The following is a 19400-nucleotide window of genomic DNA, read 5'->3' on the forward strand; positions in this document are numbered from 1 at the left end:
ATTCATCAAATTTACTAAATTATCAATATAATTCTCTTCGAAAATTTGGTGATTCAATACTGCATCAATAAAAAACAAATTGACTATTATTCTCAAAAAAATAATTATACACAACCTTTGAAAATAATTAAATTAATATTTTTTATTTGGGATTTTATTTATAAAGATAAAATATTTTGGCTGTGTTCGGTAATAGTTTTTTTGAGTAACTTTTAGAATTTTGACCATTCAAAACTCTAAATGTTACTTAAAGAGTTATTCGGTAACATAGAATTCGCATTAATTTTTAAAAATTAAGGTAGCATTTTGTGAAAAAGTTAACTTATGTAATATTTAGCTTTTAGCTTTTCACGAAAGGCTACTCAAACAGCTAATTTTGTTGAACATATCCTTTAAAAGATCTCATGAGAAAAAGACAAACCTATAAATTACTGTATTTTAAGCTTTTTTTTTTGGAAAAATAAAAATGAAAATTTATTTTTCAGTGGTAAATTATAGTATGTTTTGTCAAACTGCCATTTCCATAATTTGGGGTTGAATAATAATGGAATATTTCTATTTTTATTTTCTTTTTTTTCTCTGAGAAGAATTTCTATTTTTGCTTTCAATTTAATGACTTTGCAACTGCAACAATTAAACTTAATTTCAATTAAAGACAAGGTTTTGATAAAATCCGTTGTCTGATCGGTGGTGCTGTAGCTGCTGCGTATTCACTCCTTTCTTTTTCCCTTCCCCACAAAGGATAAGATGATAACATTTCCTTACACAGAACACCCACTCATAGACAGTTGCAGATAAGCCACTTCTTCCTCTTCCTCTTCTTCTTCTTCTTCTTCTTCTTCACTGCATACACTGTATTTCCTCTTCTTCTCACACTAGTATAATCTCTCTCTGTAATCTTCATTTCCATGACACCTTTGCTCTGCTTCCGTACCTCCACTCCTTCTCTCTACTTATCTCCATTGTTTCCCTTCTTCACGCCTCTCCCTCGCTTCAAATCCCCACCACACCGAACCCATCGTTTCCCTATTCTTTCACTCTCTAACGACCCCTTTCAACGATCAATCAATCAGGACTCGCCAACTCAGCCGAGAACGCTTTTTCCTGGCGGCTATAAGCGCCCTGAAATCAAGGTCCCCAACATTGTTCTCCAGCTTGAATCCGACGACGTTTTGCCTCGCGGGGATGTTTTGGATTTTATTGATAAGGCCGTTGTTAAGTGGGTAGGAATTGTCGTTCTTAATTGCGGTGATGGTAGCGGGAAGGCTCTCTACGAAGCTGCATGTTTGTTGAAGTCTGTTATAAGGGATCGTGCTTATTTGTTGATTGGAGAACGCGTTGATGTCGCTGCTGCTGTTAATGCTAGTGGGGTTGTTCTCTCTGATCAAGGTTTGCTTAATTCATTCCAATTAAGTTCTATAAATTAGATTTAGTTTTATCTGATATTGAGTGTTATGGAGAAATATTATTATGCAATGAGAATCGTTAGCCTGAAGTCTAGTTGGTATATACACGTGCATGGAGATAGTATTTTATCAAAATTTGGTGTGTACGTATATCGTATTTGGATTAGTTAGTAGATGGTGCTTTATTTGGTTTCAATGAGGTTTTGTTTTCTGTCATTAATCCTTGGACACGAAGAATAATGGATTCCTCCTTCTCTTACAGGTCTTCCTGCCATTGTGGCAAGAAATATGATGATGGATTCGAAATCTGAATCTGTAGTTCTCCCTTTAGTAGCCAGAAATGTGCAGACTTCTAGCGCTGCCTTAAACGCATCTAATTCTGAAGGTGCTGATTTTCTTATATACGGGATTGGTCAAGAGAGACATTTTGATCTAAAAATGTGCTCTGGATTTGCGGATGTGAAAATACCAATTTTTTTCATCTACGCGTCACGTAGTGTGCCAATGTCAGTTATAGAGGCATCAAAATTGCTAAAATCTGGTCTTGCTGGTTTAGTTATGTCATTGGAGGATTTGAGGTCGTTTAATGACGAGTCTTTGAGTCAATTGTTCAACACTGTAAGTGCAACGGAGGAAAGCTTAGAGAATGAGCTTGAAAGCCTCAATAATGTTAAATCATTGGAGGTAGAAAATGATTTTCATGGGAAAAAGCAGATAGGAGGCTTTGTTAAGTTGCAGGACAGAGAAAAACAGCTCATAGAAACAGAAAGATCAGTATTGCTTGAAGCTATTAACGTTATTCAGAAAGCTGCTCCTCAGGTGCTCATTATAGAAATTTAGTAGTTGTGAACCATTTTTATTCGATAAGTCCACATTATATCAATTCTTTTGTTGCCTTTTTATGCCTGAATCAGGGTAATTGTTTTGAGTGACAGATGGAGGAGGTGACACTTCTAATTGATGCTGTTTCTCAAATTGATGAGCCATTTTTACTGGCTATAGTGGTAATTGTGTGCTGAACTTCAACAAATTCTGGGTCCAGGGATATTCATTGGTATTAGCTCTAAATTTCCAATAAACCCCTTTTGTTTTCATTGGAAGACCTAGAATTAAAGTGGTGTTTAACAAGTCTCATTATTTTTCATTTAACAACTTTTGAATTAAAAAGATTGTGAGTTTGTCTTCCTCCGCTTTCTGTTGCATATGCTGATGCTTATGTCCCCAACGACTTTTTTGTTCTCTCATACTAATGTCTTAAATTAGAACATGTATTTATATAAAATTCCAATGTGGTTAGAAATTTCATAAACAAGTTGCATTAACAGTCTTCTGTTGGCCTATGTTTATTTTGCTATGCATGTTCATTCAATTCATTAGTTGTCTTGTCCTTGACTTACGCTTTTTAAGGATATTCTTTTTACTATTTTCTTAATGTTCTTAGCATTGAGTTGAGCCAAGTGTTAATAGGTGCTATTGTGCTGTAAATATGGAGAGACGTGATCATCTATTTTTCTCGCTTTTTCTTCCCTTGATTTCTTATTTTTCTATGTCTCTTTGAAGATAACTTCATCTGCGAGATATTAATGTTAATTTATCAGACCGAAAAAAAAAAAAAATTGACAGAGATTAGTTAGTAATTTGTGTCATTATGCTGTTCTAAGATACTTACCCCCTTACTTATCTTTGCACCAGGGTGAATTTAATTCTGGTAAATCTAGCGTAATTAATGCGCTTCTTGGAAAAAGATACCTTAAAGAAGGTGTTGTTCCTACAACCAATGAGATCACTTTCTTACGATATTCTGAGTATAATTCTGAAGAGCCAGAGCGTTGTGAAAGACATCCAGATGGCCAATACATATGCTATCTTCCTGCTCCAATTCTTAAGGAGGTGAGTATTTTATGGTTTGATCCATGTATACGTCTGAATTCAGTTTTGAGATATTCTAATCCTTTGAATAACTAAGTCCAATGAACTCTGCTATTATATATGTATGTATATGCACACAGATACATGTGCACAATTCTTTTCAGTTGCAAAGCGTGATATATCCGTTGCTAGTCAGCTTAATCAGCTCTCAAACTCAATAATCCTGTTCAGTGTGACCTTTTTCTCTTTGCATCTTTGCTGTTGTTTGATCAAAGTTACTGGTAATAGCTGCAACTTTAGCAAGTTTGTGCTGTAAACTTTAAATGTGCTCATGTCAGTGTTGTCTCTTAGCACCGCAAGTTTCTTTCTGTTTCAAAATGGATTATTGAGCTGCCCGGCCCTTATTTCTTGGATAGTGCAATAAAATTTAACATCCTCAATCCTACTGTATATGCCATCTTAACCAAAGACACTAATCATTCACTTCTGTATCACCATTTAATAGGCCAAAAAGTGAATGGAATAATGCATCAAAAAAAGAGAACAGTTAAAGTATTTGTACGCAATTAAGCATAAAGCAAAAATATTTTAGCATTTGAAACCTAGCAACAAAGCCTCCTGGACTCTTCTTCACATGAACATTTTCTGCAACCAATGGTTTAAGCTTATTGAGGCTTTTAAGCTCATTCTATGATTTCCTGCATTACATTTTGTTCGATGTGACTGATTTATTTAATTATCTACGTTTCAAACAGATGAACATTGTTGATACGCCAGGGACTAATGTCATTCTCCAAAGGCAGCAACGCCTCACTGAGGAATTTGTGCCTCGTGCTGATTTGCTTCTTTTTGTTATTTCTGCTGATCGCCCATTAACTGAAAGTGAGGTATAAATCAGTACTCTTATACATATAGCTTACCATTGTAGGAAAATATTATTCAGATAACTCATTGCTAAGGCACTCTGTTTATGACTCCTTTATATCACATATTAGATTCCATTGGGAATCTATGATGATATCTTCATTGATTTTAAACATGAAGATTTTAGGACTCCTGTATTTGCTATCTGAGTACGTCAGTTCAAAAAGATAAAAATATGAACTTTTGACATGGACGATTATGTATTTGCAATCCAGTTGCTTAGGCTTCCTGTGCATGCAATAGTGTTGTATAATCTAGAAAAGCACTTAAGTAGCTATGTGGAAAATTGAGATTATAATCTATGATCTATCCATATTTTCTTGGTAACTCTTAACTTATATGTTTGAAGGACAATATAAGCACTAAGCATTGGGAAATATTTTGTCCAGCATTTGCTATTTCTGAAGATGCTTTTGTTTTCATTTCTGATTCAGGTTTCTTTTCTGCAATACACTCAACAGTGGAAGAAGAAAGTTGTGTTTGTGTTAAATAAATCTGACCTCTATCAGAATACCAGTGAGGTTTGTTTTGAAACCTCTTTTTCTTTTTCTTTTTTTTTTTTCAAAAAATTTTTTTTTGGCATGTAGTAAAGGTATCAAGCCTGTTAGTATTTATATTTGCCAGAGCTGTCAAGCAAGTTACAAGTGTTTTAAATTATTCTTCATGATTTTGTAGCTTGAGGAGGCTATGTCATTCATCATGGAGAATACAGGGAAGTTACTAAACACTGAAAACGTGATGTTGTATCCAGTCTCTGCTCGGTCTGCTCTTGAAGCAAAACTTTCAGCTTCTTCTGAATTAAAACAAGATAATAAACGATCATCAGTTTTAGAATCTTATTCGCATATCAATAGCTTCTATGAACTTGAGAAGTTTCTGTATAGTTTTTTGGATGGCTCAACAGAAACAGGAATGGAAAGAATGAAGCTCAAACTGGAAACTCCAATTGCTATTGCTGAGCGTATACTTTCTACTTGTGAAACTCTTGTGAAACAAGAATGCCGAAATGCCGAGCAGGATCTGATCACTTTAAATGAAATTGTTGATAGTGTGAAAGAGTATACAATGAGGACAGAAAAGGAGAGCGTCTCTTGGAGAACAAAGACTTTGTCTCTGGTAAGTTCTCATAGAATATGCATTTCCCTCTTATCTTCCCTTCAATCACACTGAGAATCTTTTGAAATAAAGTAAATTACAATGAGTTGGTTGTGAAATGTATTTGGAAATGACATTGCAGATCGAAAGAACAAAATCCCGTCTTCTGGAGCTTATAGAATCCACTCTACAGATATCAAATCTTGATCTTGCTGCCTCATATATATTTAAAGGGGAAAAATCTGCGACGACGGCTGCTGCGTTCAGGGTTCAAAATGATATAATTGGTCCTGCAGTTTCAGATGCACAAGTGAGTTGACCATTCTTGACCTGTTTAGGAACTGACTCAAGCATGTTCAATCTTGGTTTTTATATTGTGTGGTTGATTCATTTAACTCATCTTTCAGTTTTCCTCATTTTCTAAATCAGTTATTGCACTTTATTTTCTTCTGACGTGTTTCTTTAGTATTTTCTGTTCCACTTATCTTTAGATTCATTTGGTTTGGTTGGTTATAATTTATTTACCATTTCTTTTTTATGTTATCTGGGCATGCAGAAACTACTTGAAGAATATGCATTATGGTTAAAATCAAATAGTGCTCATGAAGGGAAGCTGTACAAAGAATCCTTTGAAAAAAGGTGGTCTTTGCTTACCAATCCAAACACACAGATGCATTTTCAGATCAATGAGTTGCTGGGAAAAGTTGATGATGTCAGCTTGAAAGTGATACAGAACTTCAGTACTGGTGCAGCTTCAAAGCTTTTTGAACAGGAAATACGTGAAGTGGTTAGTCTGGATTTGTCTCATTAATTATTTCTCAAACTAGATAAGCCCGGAAAAGTAAAATAGAACTATGACACAATCAAACCCGAACGAATAGTAAAAATTGACTTTTAAACATTCTTGAGCAAAAGATGGGATGTCTCAATTAACTAGTTTAATAATAGCATCTGAAAGTATGTGTTGTAAAGTTGAGTGCTTATGGAGGTCGGCAATCACACACACACACACGCACACACACATATTCTATATGTCTTTATCAGTATAAGATGATATCTCTAGTAGCAAAAAGTTGTACCTTATGTTACTACCGACAACTTGCTTCTTGTGTAGGAATGTGTTTTAAAATGCTCTAAGATTTGAGTAACATTTTTGCAGTAGAATGGTGGCATAAATTTGTAGATAAGTAGTTTTATGCAGCTTTACCCCATTTATGCTTTGAGTATTAATTTTCTTGGATTTGTTTAGAGGCTTATTTGCATTTCATAGTATTATTTATTTTTCTTGAACTTGTGATTCTCTATTTTATTGGTGGCCTTGGAAACTGGATAGTCTTCTGGTAACATTCAATTTTTTGAAAGCTCAAGATGTGGTGTGTAGTAAGGCTGTGTTTCTTTCTTGCTCAGAGATGGACCCTTTGGACATAAATAGAATTAGCTGGAAGTGACTTAAATGGTTAAAAACCTATATCCCAAGTATTGTTTTATGGCGTTCTGTAGGTGTTATAAAATAAACTACCAAATAAATAAATAAATAAAGCTAAGGTAAGCAAAATTTCCTAAAAGAAAAAATTATTTAACTTTCAAACTCTTAAGATGAAATCTGTTAACCGCTTTTCGGTAGCTGACACTATCTACTTCAGCAGAAATAACATCAACCCAAAAGGTTTTGGAACTGATTCTTCAAATATATTCTGGCAATTTCTGCACTTTTATTGTACTAGAAGTTTATTTTATTTCAGATGGATTAGGTCTTATCATACAGTAAGTTTATTTGTCATTTTTGTTGATTTATGATTCAGTAATCCTGATATGGAATGTTTTCTTTTTGATCCTAGTACTTGGGAACATTTGGTGGACTAGGAGCTGCTGGTTTATCTGCCTCTCTTTTGACATCTGTGCTACCTACCACTTTAGAAGATCTTCTTGCTCTTGGCCTTTGTTCTGCTGGAGGGTAATGTATCCTCCATTTTTCTCTATACATTAGTCAGTTGCAGGATTGAGATTTTAGTATCATCCACAAAATAGAAGTTTTGCATTACGAGTATATCTTAATATCTAATTTATTCTTTATTTCTCTAATAGGTTCATAGCAGTTTCAAATTTCCCATCCCGCAAGCGAGGGATGATAGATAAGGTAAGCAAAATAGCAGATGGCTTGGCACGTGAAATTGAAAAAGCAATGCAGAAGGATCTCCTGGAAACAGCTGCTAATTTGGAAAACTTTGTAATAACCATTGGCAAGCCTTACCAAGATGCAGCACAACAAAGACTCAACAACCTTTTAGCTGTTCAAAATGAATTATCAGATATCGCAGAAAAACTTATAACTCTGCAAGTTGAAATACAGAATCTTCATGTATCATAAGATATTTTAAAATTGTTAATGGATGCAATTTGGTTCTCAGTGTTAGTAACACAAGAACCGTTATAATGCATTGATGTTAACATCCATTAACAAACAATGTGCTTGTAAAATTTTTATCCTTCACCTGATTTTGGAGAACAGATAATCAGTGATAGTGCCTTATTTTTACCTAATTATCCATAAGTTCGAAATGGGAAATCTAAGTTTGTGCCCTTTGTCTTGTTTATTTTGATCAGTGGACGTCATTTTACCTCTTTTGAGTGGCCAATTAACATAAGGTTTTGACCTCTTATATTAAAATCAATTTACTCTTATCATATACCTGGTTAGTGCACGAGCAGAAAGGTATAGCTGCATGCCTAGATCGCGAAGTCTCAGCATCTGCCGCTGATAAAAAGTTAATTAAGGATCACATATTTTCTTAATTTGGGAATTGTTAAATAAATATCGATTATGACGAGTGAGTGCCAACCTGCTCAGAACAAAAGAATATATGGAACCACTATCATCATTTCAACAATTATATCCATTGGTACCGTCCATAAAGTTTGTCGTTGGCCTCTTATAATTAATTTTTATATCCAATAATGAAAGTTAATCAATCCTAGTGATTAGCTCGTTCTATTTATTTTAGTCATAAATTGGAATTTTGTAGTCTTGTAGATGGATATTATTTTATATTTTTTATTCGGTATCAACAATATATTTTTAATTGATAATCTAATTTAATGAGTGTTATTTATTTTAGTCGACGTTATTTTGATTTATTAGACTTCCCATATATCTAAAAATATTGAAAAATATAACAATATATTCAATTTTTAGTTTGTGATATTACTTTATTGCAAGACCATATATAAGCTTAGCATTCAGCCGTTAAACTAAAAAATCTTATATCGATAAAGACATTTCTCGAAATCGAATTCATATTTTCACCTTCATAGATATTGAAATTGCTTACTACTGTAATCAACATCTTACTTGTGTTCTTGTCTTTATTTTAATACCAATTCTGGTTCAGTCTCGAAGACACTATGTATGGGAGAAAAACCTTTAAATGTGAACCAATAGGGAAGTGACATGACTACAATGTTTACGTGTTCTCTTTTTCTGTTTTAGTTAATGAAAATAATTTTATAGTGAAAGGAGAATGATGAGTGGAAGACAAAATGCTACAATTACAAAATAGATTATAATGGTCAAAAGGCATTGAGTGCGCCATATTGGCATGTTTGTTTAAGCCATGAATTTGATTCCACGGTCTTTGTTTTTAAAGACTCTTAAAGCAGAAATTGACAAATAAACACATAAAAATAAATGTTTAGACCTTACTTTCTGGGGGCCAAGGGAGACAATGGTGACACACAAGAAGAGAGCCTTTTTTCCTTCCCTTGGCTTATCAGAGTCTTCCTTTTCCTTTGGCCAATATAAAAGAAAAGCAAGCAAATGAAAGCAGATTTGATGGTTAGGGCTAAGTGAGAGTGTCCAAAGGCACATATTCTTGATTCTTGCTAGCGTTGGTATACCTATATAGCACAATCAAAGATTTCATTTCTTGGATTCAGAGGGCTTAAAAAAGTTTACTGTTTTGAAACCAGCAACTGTTAATGCTTCTCTTTCATTTGCTGCCTCTACGAAATATCTTTAATTCATTATTTGAAAATTTGATATCTATCTTGGGTTGCATATCTAATATTTCACACAATAAGATTATACGTTGTGCAAAAGTGAAAGCTGAACGTACATGCTAAATTGATGAAGTAAAAAAAAAATACAAATTGAAGTAATAGAGGACTTAAGAACGACCTAAAGGATATTAAGTTAAGGCATCATTTGCATGTGATGGACAAACTTAAATGGCGTTTCATTTAGAAATACAATAGATTCATATGATGTCTTAATTTGAGTAAGCAATAAGACCTGAGTGGTTGAATGCTTCCAATGGGCTTGTTTGCATGATGAGTAATGCTGCAACAGTACAGAGCTACTCTTGGCTTTTCATGGACAAAATTTAAAAAGACCAAACACAAAAGTAACTCTGCCCTTTCAAATCCTAAAGCTAGAAAAAGCATGTCGCGATATCTCATCAATATAGTAATTACTTATATATATTTTTTTCATTTTCATTTTCTCTCTGTTCATTTTTTTTTTTTTTTTTTTTTACCACAGGTGTTTTTATGTTTAGACTAAGGGTGATATATAAATATAATTCTTTCAATAATGATGACTTCAAATTCTGAATATTGATTTTATAAGTAAAGTTGAATATTGAATATTTAATTTTTTTTAAAATTAAATATTGATCCCAAAAATTGAATTTTAATATATAAAATCAAGAGTAGGCTCATTTTCTCAACACAGAATCGCCATGTATTTTCTTTTTGTCTTTGAATGATTATTACCATGCGGTTTGTTTAAACTTAAAGTTACAGGCTATTGCTAATGCAATTGTGAAGACTTGTATCTGAATCTTTGACTTTTTGTTTTCTTAATTACAATAGATAGCTAATGACATGATAAATATCCATTCTTGTTTAACTGTATCTCAGATTCTCAGTAGCAAGAAGAACTGTGGGACTTATGAACCCTAGTAGCTTCTTCATTTTTCTGTGAATGAGGCTTGGTTGTGCAAGTGGGATCCTACACTGGCTATTACTCCAAAAATAGTTACTGCATGTGAATCTGTATTATGCTTTACTTATTCTAATTATGGCTATTCTACCAAATTGATAAAGAAAGAATTTTGTATATGGGTCTTGTTTGTGTCGTATAGTTGCATTTTCATTTTGGTGAAAACAGTAGTGTTTAACAATCCAATTTTGTACTTTGTAGACTGCTTCACAAGCTTCACAGGATCGGGGAAATCTCATTTTGCAATATCCAGCCTATTGGGAAGTAAATAATTATAATTAATAATACTGAATTAATGGAATATTACCACAAAAATAGACTTATTTTTATTCACACTATTAAGAAAAATTAATTAATATTTTTTGAATAATAATGAATTTATTTTGCTTATTTTTTTCTATTATTACCCTCTATATTAATATATTAGTTCTCTTTTCGTTCCGTAGAGCTTTGCTCTTTCCCCTATTACCCAAAAAAAGAAAAATATATTACATATCACCTTCAATAAACAATTAAATGAAAAAAGTATTGATAACTAAAGCATATTTAATAGTAATACATTAGAGAATTAGTAAATTAAGAACGAACAAAACTTAACATCCTCTAAATTATTCCCTCCGTTTCAAATTGTAAATAGAAATTAAGGAAATAATTAATTTTTCTAAATTATAGTAATAAAATTAAGGATAATTTGATCAAATTACCAAGTAATTTGTGAAGATAATTATTGTATCTAATATAAATAAAAATAAAATTGAAAAAAATTATTTATTATTTTTTAAAATACATTATATTTTGAAATAAAATAATTACTTTAAAATGACTTTTATATATATATATATATATATATATATATATATTTTGCTTAATCAGGAGGTGTAATCCCCTTTGACCATAGAACGTAAAAATTTTTAGTTTTTTCAGCAAAATGAACTCCCCGAGAATAATCAAACTTGTGTTCTCTATCTTATGAAGATTGAGATCCCTTACCAAGAGCTTGATGGTAAAACAACATATATTTTGATAAGGAGGATGTAGGTATTATTTTTGGAAGAGAGATGGAGCATGTCACTTGAAACTTTTAACGCAAAAAAAAAAAACATGCATGTCCGTACAGTTTTAGTGTCTCTTGAACTATACAAGAACCAATGAAGCATTGACAAATGGAATGAGAACATAAGGATAAAAAAAGAAAAAAACAAGAAGAAAATGCTACTACTGCTTTCTTTCACTCCATAAATGGAAAATAAAAATAAAAGGCAAATGAATTCTTGAAATTGGAGGTGAGGTGTGGATTCTAAGTTAGCTTTTCGATCATTTCTGAAAATTAAAGTTTGAAGCCCTACCTTGCCTTTGCTTGGAAGACATTAAAAAGGGCACCTCGTTTATTCTTTTTAATTATATCGGTATCAGCCAATGTTCTTCTAATTTTGGTCGGTTATAATTAATTAATTAATTAATCATGACTTGATTAATTTTCAGTTAATCACAGTTGAGCCAGATCATTGTTCTTCGCCTTCTTAAATTAAACTATGGACTCTCCAATATCGTGTCTGCTAGGCTAGTGACTAGTGTTGATAGTGAAAGAAGAATCTTTTTTCTCAACCTTTTCTTATGTGAGACTAAATTACAGTAGCAGTTTTTTTTTGTGTTTCTAATCTGAATTTACATCACACAGAGGGTAAAATGGTCAATACTAAATTTTAAAAGTACTCCATATTTAGATTTCGAAACAAAAATGTCTAATTAAATTTAAGTGAAAAATATTTCTTGACATTTCATATCACCCCTTAACGAATCGGCAGCAATTTATTAATTTAATGGTTTTAATAAAGAAAAATATCTTAAAAGGAATTAGTCCGAAGAAATGACTTTGTGCTCTTCAAAAGTTAAGTTGGAAATGGTGTTTGATTCATTGCTTTAATTTTATATTATATAGGTAATCTCAGTCTCAATTTAGGTTTTGACCCTAAGATATCAACTTTCATTGAAATGAGAACATGAGTTATGTGAAGTGAATGATAAATATGAGGTAGCACATTGTATTGTAATCTTAGGCTCCTGTTTGGTCTGTTTTTAGTAGAATATTGAAAATGGGTAGAAAAGGTTGATGTTTTGTATCAATATAGGATTTTTTTTTTTTTTTTCCTATGAGAAATTGTATATAAGAACATATTACAAACCTAAACTGGCCAGTACTGCAATTATGAGTTTTTACCTTAAAAAATATCAAAAATTTTTTTAAAAAAGGAGAAATAAAAATAATTTAAGTTCTAATGTACTTGTATAAAATAAATATTCAACCATACTATTACAAGTATTAAAGCGGTACTCTTTATCTTATTTGCAAGTTTCACTTTTTTGGTATTTCCTTTTCACTTTATAATGTGTGGCAGAGTAAAAATTCTAAGACTCTAGTGGCATTAAAAGTTGCTTTCCTACTCACTACTACTGCCTAAAGCTCTAGTATAAATTCATCCACACCCCCTTCCAATTCTCTTTCATGTTCACTCCTCCTTTCCTTGATTCCTATCTCTTAAATCCCTCTTCCACAATCCATTCATCAAATATCAAAAATTCTACCCAAAACCAAAATATGGGTTTTGTTTGATCTTACTTTTGTCCTTTTGATCTAATAAACCTCCAAAAACTCAACCGTCTCAAACCAAACAAAAAGTCCTCTGTTGCTCCCCTGTTTTTCTGTTCATTTACTCTGTTTTTTTTTTTTTTTTTCCTGTCACTTTTCAAAATGTCATGCTCAAGTTTCCAAGGCCTACAATCATGCTTGGAGCCAGCTCGCCTAGTTGAACCATGTGTTTTGAGGCTAAAATTGGCTCCACCGAAATCCATTGTTTCGCGTACTAGTTCATCCCCAGTGGGCAATTCTTTTGATTATGACTCCAAAAACACCACCAATAATACGGTGGACATGGGTGGCTGGAGTTTCCTTCAAAATCTTGCCAAAAACACGTCTGAAAGCAATAAAGGGACTGAAAAAATTTATATTCCACCAAATTGTAAGCGCTCTGCTTGTAAGCTAAGTGAAAAGAGCTTAGAAATGTGCACTGAAAGCTTAGGCAGTGAGACCGGCAGTGATGGCGGGGAAAGTAGCGATGAAATGGCTTTACTCTGTAGTTATTCAAATGATAATAATGAAAACAAATCATCAAAATTGAAAGAAACGAGAAGAATGAGACGTAGCGCTAGCTTTCCACCTCCTTTGACCTCAATTAGTGGCTCCACTAATGTTCAAGTGAGGCCGCACAGAGAAGACGGTAGGCTAGTTTTGAAAGCAGTAAGCGTTTCTTCTTCTAAGGCTTATTTCCATGCAGAGCGCATTAACGGCAGGCTTAAGCTTCATTTAATGAACTATGACACCAATGGAGAAGACGAAGAAGAAGAAGAAACTGAGGAAACATTAGTTGATGAGGAAAATGAAGATGAAGAAGAAGAAGAAGAAGAAGAAGAAGAAGAAGAGGGTTTAGAGGAAAATAATGGAAATGGTGGGGGTGAAATGGAAATGGAGAAATTGCAAAGGCCAAGCAGGTGCAAAGAAGGTGGGAATGGAAGCAAAAGCTTGCTTAATTGGAAGCCATTTTTGGTGGCTACTTAAAACAACTTCTATCCTCTGTTTCTTTCTAAGTTCACTATTATAGCATTTAGTTCCATCTTTGTCTCATTTTTCTTTTAAACTTCAGTGATTATAATTTTAGATTTTGGCATCTATAAAATATGCTTATGGTAGTTATTATCGTTAGTGGACTTGGTCCTTCCTCTCTGTCTCTGTCTCTGTCTCTTTTAACTTTCCTCTCTAGCATATGACTTCATTTTGTCTTCCCAAAATACCCTTGGGAATGATTTTGTAAGTTATAAATTTATAATATATAATAATACATACTCTTTATTCTTATCAGCTAGTTGTTTAAACTCTCCACATAATTAGTTAGGTGATTAACTTCATTAATGTCGATTAAAGGAGTCATTAGCAAGGATGATGTAGCATAATTACCAACCACCATCCAGTGGCATTAGCTGGTCCAAAATGTTTAAATCTCAAGGCATATATCGCTTTCATAGATAGTGTTTTGGACCATTTTTTGTATGAAAATACCCTTGTCCTTGTTATAAGTTTGCTTCTTAAAATTATTTTCTTCTTCCTTTGTATCCAAGTAGAGAAAAAAAAAAAAAACAAAAATAAATAGTAGTTTTATGTATTGCATTGCCATGGAAAGAAAATTAACTAATTTTATTTATTTACGAATTTTAAAAGAACACGAGACTATTCACGTAAAAGTATATTCGGTTTTTTAATCTCCGATATAAAAATTAATAGATGTGAATATTTAACCTCTATTAACTCTCACTTACGATATTTTAAAAAAGTTAAAAATAAAGTTAAAGAAGTTAATCTCGCTTTGCATCAACCTCCTGAAACAAACTGCCATGCAAAAACTTAATTCATATCTGAGCGAGCTAGGTTAAAAGTGGGTTTATGGTAATTGTAATGGCTCCAACGGCAAAACAGATTGCACGTTGAGGTGTACGAATGGTGTACGAATGCCTGGTAACAATCAAGACAAGGTCCCACAACAGAGAGCAACATGCAACTGACCTTATAACACATGATCATCCATGTGCTCTTATTTGCTTTTTACACAAAAGATGTCACATTTACAAAAACTTTAACTTCCCTTTTAACATGGGGACAATTATGAGGATAGAATGGTCAAGTCTGATGTTATGTTCCAACGTTATTCACTCTGTGTAATGTGTTATAGTATTGGAATTGGATTGATCAAGAGCAAAGAAGAACCCTAACGCCCTAACCCTAGCTGATTATAGAGGAGACTTACAAAAATCAATTGGTTGGGTTGGGTAAATGGGCCAGGTTAGTGGGTAACATTCCTTAAAAGAGAAGGGTACTGTACTATCGTGGAGTTTGGGTATCCATACGTTTTAAGGTTTGTATTTGAGGGTAAGGAAGAGGAGATTTGTCAACAAGCACATGCATCATTGTGTCTCTAACATCATGTGCTTTGAGAACCTTATTGAGCTCCTTTAAGCACATATTCTCTCACCATATCCTCTCACAAGTAAGCAAAAAATCTTTTGCCAATCACCGTGTCTCCACATTTTATTATGGTCACATGACCAACTTTTATCTAACTGTGTATGATGCTTAATGTTAAATCCAAAACATAGTTTTTTCAATTTCTACGCAGAAATCAGAATCACATCTCCTCTTTTTTTCCTGCTTTTCAAAAATTTCATCTTCTGTTCACACATAATTCTCTTTCTTGACTAGTTGTGAAGTTCGATTAAACTTAATCTAGACTTGCAAGAACAGGAAAAAGAATGTTTAGACCTATTCATTTGTCGAGCCTGAATATGAAAAAAAAGATGCTGAATCTTAACTAAAAAGGCTCAATTGAGTCCCATAATCCGGCTCGAAAATAGGTCTTATTTTGTTATTATATGTACTTGCTGTGTGAAGAGATGTTAATATTTGAATTGGAAATGTGTGTGTGACGTCTTACCATCTCTGACCAAGTATTTGTTGCTGCATGACAAGTTGGGCTTCAAAGCTGCAACTTGTAATTGAAATAAAATTGTTTTTATTTTTATAAATGAGATACAGACATACAAAACAGAAGAAATAAATAAATATATCCAAGTCGAAAATGGGTGTTAATTAGGTTTATTGTTTTGAAATGGCACATGCAGATGCAGTAGCAGAGGATGTCATTATCAAAATTTTCCTGCAGTAGCTGAGTATGTAATTTGTGGTCAAAAGACTCAAAATGTGCTACTTATAATGGATATTGCTGCTACTACTGCTTCAATTAATATCTTTATACTGTTGCCCCAACATTTTGTAATGTCTATATCACTTGCATCTATTTTGGATGCTGTCTCGTCTTTATTTCCAGGCATCCTTCCTCCTTTTCACACTAGCTAGTTGGTATTCAAATATAAATACATAATAATCAACTAAATAACGTTTTTCTTCATTTTTTCATTTGTTTCAGCTAATACATAATATTTTTATTAAATTAGTAATACCTCAGAATTAATAATTACAAAATAGAAATAACAATAACTGTATATTCTTTAACGAAATACTAGTTTTCATCCATAATCATAGGCTTGGTTGTGTCTAAAGTAGCTAGCTAGGCGTATATATTTTCACCATATATATAATTTTCTAATATGTATTGATGAGTGATGCAACTTGGTACGAACCCACTCATGCATTTACATCGACCAGGTTGGTTGATGTGGTCGTCCATCGACTTGCATTACTTTACACCTCAAATTTGCACCATCGACATCTCAACCTCTACATACAACTGTGGATGGCTTTCGACTTGGTCTTGCACTAATTTCAGTCTATTGCTTACTGGGGTAATTATTAATCGAACTAATCCAAAATGAATTCTTCAACAGTTTTACATAATAAATTGCTTACTCTCCGATTTTAATTTACTTTCTGCTGTGTGGATTACCCAAAAACTCAGGTTTTCTTGGAGATTATAAACCCAATCCATTAAATCTTTAATTGATTGGTGGGGCAGAGGGTACGTACGAAGGTTTTCTTGGATATATATATATATATATATATATGGTTAAGTGAAGTAATAATATGTAATGTAAATAAAAAACGAAGTGGAAAGCTAGTTTTTGTTGGATATCTGTATTAATATGTCAATCACCACCAAAAAAAAAAAAAAAAAAAAAAAGCGCTCCTTTTAGAACAAAGAAACCCCACCACTCTGTCCACCCAACCTTAGACACAAAATAAAATTATAAACCCTACAAAGGGACAACAGAAAAATGAAATAAAAAAATAAATACATATTCTCCTTATAATTATTGGTCTGAAGAGAAATATTTGGTGTTGTTTTTGCTTTTTTATGATTCCCCATCTAATCAAGGTACGTATGTCTATTATAAGTAGATACATATATATAGCTAATAAGGTAAAGTAATTGTGTCCTTGTCACCGATATTAAACCTAAAAATTGCACCACATGACATAACATCCAACCCAAGAATGATCTTACGTATGAAACGTTGAAATGAAACAATAAGCTGGTGGTCTGGCTTCATCCATCTTCAGCCTTTGTATTAATTTGTGGCATTCGAATTCCAATAATGTCGCCCACTTCTCCTAGTCCTACGTGTTCAACTACATTGTTCTCCACATGATATTCCTCTGATTGAAACTTCTCCTTTCACATATATTCTATTCGTTATCGTATTTGCTTTTATCGTTGCTGGACTTCCATGTCACCAACCCAATCCATTTTCTCTTTCCTTTCCTTACCTATTAATTCTTCAATCCAATCCATTACTTATCACAACTAAACCATTACTTATATAAAAAAACGATCTAAGTATCTGATTTAGCAGTTATGAGATCAGTTTAATTCATATCTAAAACGATGTTACAGTACATTAATTAATTAGTTAAACTAATTAATTAAACTTAGGTGGAAGATTGGAACCATACATAAGCTATAAAGAGGGCCCGAGGTGATGGGAAACATATGTATGTGTAGCTTTCAAGGAAGGCCACCAGAGTTGTCTGGTGCTTATCTTTTGGATGTGATTTGTATAATTGTATCGTATTGTAGTGTTGGGTATATGGTACGTAGTGGCTCTAAAAAGGAGTTAAAAACTTAACATTGTTTGTTGGAATCTTTGTTTCCCATGGCCAAGGCGGATTTGATGTCTGTGTTGCATGCAATTTTTAGCTTCTCTATCTCTTTCCACCTACGTATATACGTAATGGAAGTTTCTTTAAATATTATATATAATATATTTAATTTGTAAATATAACGAATAAAATATTATATTTATTGTTGATCAGACCGTGAAGAATGAGACAGTGAGAAGTTTTGTATTTTTCGTGTATCACTAATTTAATGAATATTATTCAAATGAAAACATGTAATTCAGTATTATTTCAATTTATTTAATCTTGAAAATATATGTATTATTTCACACTTTATGAATAATTAATATGTGAATAATGAGGAAATAAATAAAAAATATATAATAATATAAGGGATTCCAGTTACACAGAGGATCCATGATAGTATCCAATAAGGACCCACAATTTACTAACAACAGGATTCAGTAAATCTAGTCTCTTCTGCTAGGAATCATGAAATTTTCTGTCTTGTAATTATTAATATCCTTTTCTTTTTCTGTTTATTTTTTGAGAATTTTCTTTTTGTAAAAATGTGAAAAACATATATCTTGGAGAGCGGCATGGTTCAATATTCATGTCTTACATATATAGATCATTAGGTATGGTGGCCCTACCTATCATCTATAGGTCGATTTGCCAATTATCACCTGAGTGAACAATCCCAGCCGTCCATGTCTCCCACCTGCTCAGCAAATTTACATTGATTTGGGATTTTGTACTTACAACTTGTGGTAATTTTTTTTTTTCTTTTTCCTTTTTTCTTTTATGGGATTGGTGTCAGGTGCATTTTGCCGACCTAAATAATGCCTGAGACACTTTTTGGCCATTTTATAAATATTTTGCTTTTTTAAATTTTTCAGTATTAATATCGATGGTCTATTTTTTTTTTTTTTTTTTTCTATCTGAGTGAAAGTGCAAATTTTAAAAAATTATGAGAATTAATTACAGTACCAACTTACTATATATGATAAAATATTTATTTAAATTAAAAAATGTATTCAAATTTATTTTATTAGATTCGTGCGTAAAAAATTATTAAAGTCTTTATTTGTATATTGAAATACAAATGTTTCAAATTATATTCTCGTTTATATTAAATTTAAATTATATTTATGATTTCTATTTTAATAAAGTTAGTTTACTTTAATATAATTATTGATCGATATACATGTATTATAATACTCAAACTCTCTTAAAATTGATTAAAATAAGTTTTAATTCTTTTAAATTAACTTTAAATTCTTTTAAATCAGAAATCCCTTAACAAAAAAAATTTAAGGATTTATAGAAAAAAAAAATCGATTCTATCTTTTAAAAGAATACAGGAAAAATAATTTCGAAATTTATAAAAGCGAAAACGATCATGAAGAGCAGAAGGGAATCTTGGTTA

General features: G+C 32.3%; 2 protein-coding genes across 2 annotated transcripts; both read left to right on the plus strand.

The window, feature by feature from the left end:
* Positions 1–655: 655 nt before the first annotated feature.
* On the plus strand, positions 656–7853 carry FZL (FZO-like protein). The gene is made up of 11 exons (XM_012236860.4): positions 656–1389; positions 1669–2225; positions 2342–2410; positions 3099–3296; positions 4031–4162; positions 4634–4720; positions 4875–5315; positions 5437–5604; positions 5851–6081; positions 7133–7248; positions 7380–7853. Exons 1-11 carry the CDS (start codon positions 909–911, stop codon positions 7660–7662), a joined length of 2763 nt encoding a protein of 920 aa, XP_012092250.1. The 5' UTR covers positions 656–908; the 3' UTR covers positions 7663–7853.
* Positions 7854–12708: 4855 nt separating this feature from the next.
* Positions 12709–14050, plus strand: LOC105650000 (protein FANTASTIC FOUR 3). Its single transcript, XM_089721005.1, has one exon. The coding sequence runs from the start codon at positions 13043–13045 to the stop codon at positions 13904–13906; it is 864 nt and encodes a 287-aa protein (XP_089577131.1). The 5' UTR covers positions 12709–13042; the 3' UTR covers positions 13907–14050.
* Positions 14051–19400: the final 5350 nt, after the last annotated feature.

The sequence above is a fragment of the Jatropha curcas genome, chromosome 5, assembly GCF_041381405.1.
Source record: "Jatropha curcas cultivar XTBG-Jc1 chromosome 5, XTBG_Jcur_1.0, whole genome shotgun sequence".
Taxonomy (NCBI): domain Eukaryota; kingdom Viridiplantae; phylum Streptophyta; class Magnoliopsida; order Malpighiales; family Euphorbiaceae; genus Jatropha; species Jatropha curcas.

Bases quoted from the DNA above. Each gene is read 5' to 3' on its own strand.
- FZL (XM_012236860.4), top strand. From the start codon at position 909: ATGACACCTTTGCTCTGCTTCCGTACCTCCACTCCTTCTCTCTACTTA. The intron at 2,226-2,341 runs GTGCTCATTATA...TTTGAGTGACAG, and splicing joins TTCAGAAAGCTGCTCCTCAG to ATGGAGGAGGTGACACTTCT. The intron at 4,721-4,874 runs GTTTGTTTTGAA...ATGATTTTGTAG, and splicing joins TCTATCAGAATACCAGTGAG to CTTGAGGAGGCTATGTCATT.
- LOC105650000 (XM_089721005.1), top strand. From the start codon at position 13,043: ATGTCATGCTCAAGTTTCCAAGGCCTACAATCATGCTTGGAGCCAGCT.